This window comes from Tyto alba, unplaced genomic scaffold (assembly GCF_018691265.1).
Source record: "Tyto alba isolate M040663 unplaced genomic scaffold, T.alba_DEE_v4.0 Super-Scaffold_40, whole genome shotgun sequence".
NCBI classification, from domain to species: domain Eukaryota; kingdom Metazoa; phylum Chordata; class Aves; order Strigiformes; family Tytonidae; genus Tyto; species Tyto alba.
The window spans coordinates 33,581,530-33,586,990 of record NW_024881316.1 but is presented as its reverse complement, the minus strand read 5'-3'; the positions used below and the strand labels follow the sequence as shown (position 1 = coordinate 33,586,990).

Below are 5,461 nucleotides of genomic sequence, written 5' to 3'. Positions count from 1 at the left end.
GATTATTCTGAAACACAAATTAACAGATCCACTGGGCCAATACTACTGAACTGACTCATCCATAGGGATGGGAGGAAAAAAAAAAGGTGCAAAACTCCATGGGAATGTCTGAGGCTTAAACTGCTTCTGTAGGTTTCCAAACACTGCCAATAGCATCCCCTCTGTAATAAATTCCTTTTCAAGTTTCTTTCACACTGTTTACAGGCAGATCACTTGAAGTTTAGAATATACACTCAAATAAGATTTTCCGAGTTACAAGCATTATTATTCACTTCAGGTAATTTTATTCTTTATATTCTCTACATATTTGAATTTTTACTTGGTAAAGTCATAACAGAATGTATAAGTATTAAAAAAAAAAAAAAAAAAAAAACACAAAACAAAACAGAAACACAACACAAAGCCAGCAAACAGTTGGTCCCCAAAGAACAAAGCAAGCAATCAGTTCAATAAACACACTTGATTTATTTTGTATAAAAAGGGTTAAGTTTACAACTAAACTTTTATAAAAAGTTTAGCATGATTAAGTACATCATTACACTTTTTGCAGAAACGTAAATTTCTGCCACTATACAAGAAAACTCTAATTAAAGAGTTCACAAGGTTTCACTCATATATATATATTTATATATAAATATATACACAGCATTCAGTCCTAGGTTTGTGTCAAAAAGGTAATTTCTGACCACAGACTTTCCTAAAAAACTGAACACTGGATCCTTCTGGTACTCACGCTCCACCTTTGGAAAAAAAAGGCAAAGTCTGCTTTAAAATGGGCAATTCCTTGTGAGATTTTTGTTTCGCTCCCCACGTTGGGAATAGTATATAAAGGAAGCCTTCCAACTAGGGAAAGGGTTATTTAAGAGTCTCTTCATAAATAACTAGGTTCAGTCCACGTTGAAGAACGGGGTGGGGATAAAGATCAATCTTGGGTTTTTTTTTTCTTCTTTATTAATTTTAAAAGGTCCTTTCAGTTAGATGTGGATTTTCCCCTCCAGATACAGCTGAAAAATAAGTTCAGCACCTCAAAAAAAAAAAAATCCTGTAGACATTTTCTTGTGCAAAAAAAAAAAATTTCATCAGTGGAACACCTGCAAGAGATTGAAAAGAGACATATTTAGGAGAATGCTAACAGGGCAGAGATCCGGACAGACTGGCGCCAGAGAGGAAGCCACAGTTTGAACATTTAACCAAACACTCAGAGATTGGGCAAACCCTGGCGTCCAGATGCAACACATACACGCTCACACACTCGCTCTCAAGAGCGCAAATTGAACATTAAAATAACATACACTCAAGGGAAAGGGGTAGAAAGAGGATTCTCAGTCCAATCTCTATTTAGATCTCTGTAAACGCAATGCTCAGAGGCGCCAGTCTGCCTCTTACAGCAATTATTTGATTAAAAGCAGTCATTTATTTAACTGATAGCAAAGACAATCCCACATCACAGAATTTAAGGAATTGTGCCAAGATTCCCAACTTTATCAGTCACTTTGGCCCAGGAAGTTAAGACTCCAAGAACAGATAACGAGAGAATTTGCATTAAGCAGCAAGGAGTATCAGAGCAGCCTGTACTGCTTAATGAACCTTAGCAACAAAATATACTTTGGACTCCAGGAGTCAGTTGCTAGTCTACTTTCTTACTGATTACAAAGGCATCTCCTAGCCAACTTTTAGAACCGATTTTTAGAGATGGCCATCACGCCGCCCGCTCCCCAGGGAGGCACTTTTTATCTGATGTTTAGGAGTAAGACCCGCTGCACTCACCGTTTGATTCAGCCACAAAGTGCTTTGCTGTCGCTTGACATGAGCTCTGAGGGGAACTCGGACGCCTGCGAGGAGAGAACAGCACAAGGGGGGTAAGGGTGAGGCGCCGGAGCCCTCGGGGAAAGCTGTCCCGGGTCACGGAGCGCTTCACCCGCGGCGCGCCGGGCTGCGGACCCGCCCGCGGGGGAGGCGGCCGTGGCACCTCCCGCTGCTCCCTCAGCGACCACCGCCTTCAAGTCCTCTGCCCAATAACGGCTTAAACTCCCCTCCCTCCGTCGGCGGAGAGCCGGGGGGGGCTCGGGGCGAAGGCACTTACCTGTAGCGAGAGGATGCTGATGTCTGTGTTGAGGGTGGTCAGAGGAGTTCTGGAGGAAGGGTTTTGCCCGGGTCTCTGGTGGTGGAGGCTGACGATGCTGGGGTGCGAGTCCAAGGCGATCTGCAGGTCCAGGATGTAATCGATAACGTGCTGCAAGATTTCCATCTTGCTCACTTTCTTGTTCTGCGGGATGCTGGGCACCAGCTCCTTCAGCTTGGAGTAGCAGTCGTTCATGTTGTACAGCAGGCTCATGGGGTCATCCACGGGGGTTTTGCTCCGGGAGATGCCCAGGTTGTGCTCCGAGAGGCCGTTTTTCCTGACGGACCGCACCGGGCTAAAGGCTTTCATGCTGGAAGGCGGGCGGAGAGCGCGGTTCCCGCGGACGGAGGGACAGACGGACAGCCTGCGGTGCGCTAGCGCTGCGCTCCCCCTCTGATCACTGCCGCAGCTCGCACTGAGGCGCGGGGTTGCGCGGCCCCTTTTTATACCGCCGCCGCCGAGCCCAGCCCGCGCTCGCTGCCATTGGCGGCCGCCGGCACGTCCATCACCCCGGGGCGCCCCCCTCACTGGTGGGGGGCGGGCAGCGCGGGGGCCGCGCGGGCCTTCCGCCCGCTGAGCCAATCGCGCGAGGGGGCGTGGCCGCGCCGCACAGCTGAGGGAGTAAATAGCGAGGGGCCGCGCGCGCCCGCCCGTCCCCCAGTTTTCCCCCCGGGCACCCTCAGGGTGCACATCCCCCTCCCCCCGATTCCCCGACTGGGCTTACACACACACACACACACACACACACACACACACAAAAAAAAAAAGCGCCCGGGGCTTTACAGCGCCGAGCGGGTTGTGCACGTAGCGATTTAAAACGGTGGGGTCAGCGGCGGAGCGCGGGTGTCAGCGTCAGGCGGAAAGATGAATAAAGCCGATAAAACCGGCTGCAACTTTCTGCCCCGGTGGGAACGGGGCGCCGAAAGCCCTCAGAGCGGGGCGTCACTGCTCCTTCCCCGCCTCGGGAGGACGGGGCTGCTCTAGACGGTGCAATTAATTGGAGATCATTAAGCAAATGTGCATATTGGAAGTGCATTTACATGTATTGCCCTTGAAAGGCTGCTCATCTGCACCCTATCCGTGCTCGTGACACAGTGCTGTCATTAATTATGCATAGATTGTCTCTGGTGACAAATGCAAATACTTACTACACGCTGTACTTTTTGCAGCTTTTGGTTGCAGCCAATGAAACATCTTCCAGAAACATTCCAGAGGAAGAAGTTGGGTTTTTTTGTTTAGTTGGAGACTTTTTTTTTTTAAAGTTTGGTCCATTGTATTTTCTCTGTTTTGCTTACACTAGCGGCTGTATAACATACCGACATAGCTTCCACCCATCTTTTCACACACTACCTGAGGAAAGTTAAACTTACAGAAGCATGGACATGTATAAACAATTAATAAATTCCACACAAAACGCAGCAATTCTGTAATAACCACCCGGATGCTTGAAGTACGTTAGTGTTCATTCCAAACAGAAACGTAGTAACGGCATCTGTCCCTAACACCAGGGCAGGTTGTGCTGTCAGTCATAACTATTAAAAGCAGACAAATATTGGATTTATCTGCGCTGTTGTTGCATAGTTACACTCAAGGAGTTGGGGCTGTGGGGTAGGAACGTTACGGACACTTGGAGACGAAGCTGGGGAGAGCTGGATCAATATTTTTTCCAATTAACGTGGCGTTCCTGAGGCGGCGGTTGGCTTTTCCCTAGCAGGACATTTTGGTGACTGTCACAGCAGGGTGTTGGCCCCGGGGCTTTTCTCTGGGGGTGGACTGGAGGCGGTGCCGAGGCTGACAGGAACACAATTCAACGCGTTGGGAAATTGGAAGGGTGAAAGTGAATCTCGACGTTCAGTCTGATAGGAAGACAAATACATTGTTCAAGTGCCGTTAAAGAGGGTAAATAATAATAAAGAAACACCCTGTCAATTAACGACTCGATTAAAATCACCACTTAGAGGATCTTCAATCCTTTACATCACTAAAATCTCAATTTCAAGCGTATCTATGGCCATAGGTTTGAGCCTTTCAACGCGCTCATGCCTCCGCCTCATGAACGCACCGGTGGAGGAAATTTTGACACTCTTTTTGGTATGATAATAGCTAACGTAAACAAGCATGTTCATGCTTCTCCCACCGTTGTCATTCTGGGACGGCGCAGCACTGTCACAGTGCTGCCCGCCCGCGCTCTGCAGAGCACCCCTCTGCAAAAGGTTTCGGTTTTCCGTAGTAAGGGCTCAGCACGCTGATTTTTTTTTTTTTTTTTAAAAAAAAAAAATACAGCGAGCGAAGCTGTGCGGAGGGAAGCTAACCCGGTTAATGTCTGTGTCATCCGAGGGCTGCCGTGAGCGCTTTCCGCAGGGGCGGCGGGGCGAGCCCCGCGTCCCCGGCCTGAGCGGCCGCAGCGACTTTCCCGGAGCGTTTCGTGCCGCCGGTGCCGCTCCCTCCCCCCGGCGGCCTGGGCACCGGCCCGCCCGCTCCCGGGGCTCCCTGCCCTCTCGCACACGTCGCCCGGACGCTGCCCAGGGAGGGGGGGGACGCACAGGGGACGGGACTCACCGAAACCACCGCTGCTGCGACCTCGGGGGGGGGGGGGGGGGGGGGGGGGGGGGGGGGGGGGCTTTTCACCACCACCTCAGGGCGGGGACGGGCCCCCGGTGCGGCGGCGGGTGCTGGGAGGGTGGGGGGGGAGGGGGGGGGACCGGCGCCCGCTTCTTGTTTTCAGCCGGGATTTTTACAGCCCCCCCCCCCCCGCCGCCTCCCCCCCGAAAGCGCCGCTGCAAACATCTGGTAGGAACCCGCCGCGCACAAAGCGCCGCTTTCTCCTCCGCGCCCCCCGTCCTGCTGCCGCCGCCGGGAGGCACAAACCCGCACCGGGGGTGGGGGGTGCGGGCCGCCCCGCCGTGGGGGGGCCCCCGGCGCCGGGGTGCGCGGTGGCGGCTGCGGGTGCTGCCCCCCCCCCCCCCCCCCCCCTCCAAAACCTCCGGGCGCCCCGCCCCGCCCCGCGCCCGGGGCCGGCCCGGACTGCGCGGCGCCAGCCCCGTGACATCAGCCCCTCGCCGCCGCCCCCCCCGCCCGCGCCGCCCGGGCCCGGCGGCGCCGCTCAGGCGGCTGCCATGGCGACCGGGGCTGCGCCCGCGGCGGCGGCAGGCGGCGGCCCGGCCCCGCTTCCCCCTCCCGGGCGCACCTGCAGCGGGGGCCGCCGCCGGACGCCCCGCCGTGCCGCGGAGGGGGGGGTGTGGAATGTAATGGGGGGGGGGACGGACCGCGGAGCGGGCGGAAAGGAACGCGGCGGGCAGCCCCGGCTGCGGTGCGGGGGGGGGGGGGGCGGAATTTCTG

General features: G+C 54.1%; 1 protein-coding gene and 1 long non-coding RNA gene across 2 annotated transcripts; both read right to left on the bottom strand.

Annotated features, from left to right (window-relative positions):
• Positions 1 to 261: 261 nt before the first annotated feature.
• Positions 262 to 2,555, bottom strand: ID2 (inhibitor of DNA binding 2). The gene is made up of 3 exons (XM_009972373.3): positions 2,084 to 2,555; positions 1,768 to 1,832; positions 262 to 1,091 (listed from the first exon to the last, which is right to left on the bottom strand). Exons 1-2 carry the CDS (start codon positions 2,429 to 2,431, stop codon positions 1,776 to 1,778), a joined length of 405 nt encoding a protein of 134 aa, XP_009970675.2. The 5' UTR covers positions 2,432 to 2,555; the 3' UTR covers positions 262 to 1,091; positions 1,768 to 1,775.
• Positions 2,556 to 3,140: 585 nt separating this feature from the next.
• Positions 3,141 to 5,010, bottom strand: LOC116965665. Its single transcript, XR_006166456.1, has 2 exons — positions 4,682 to 5,010; positions 3,141 to 3,978 (listed from the first exon to the last, which is right to left on the bottom strand). It is a non-coding gene; the product is annotated as an uncharacterized LOC116965665 (long non-coding RNA).
• Between the last annotated feature and the right edge of the window lie 451 nt (positions 5,011 to 5,461).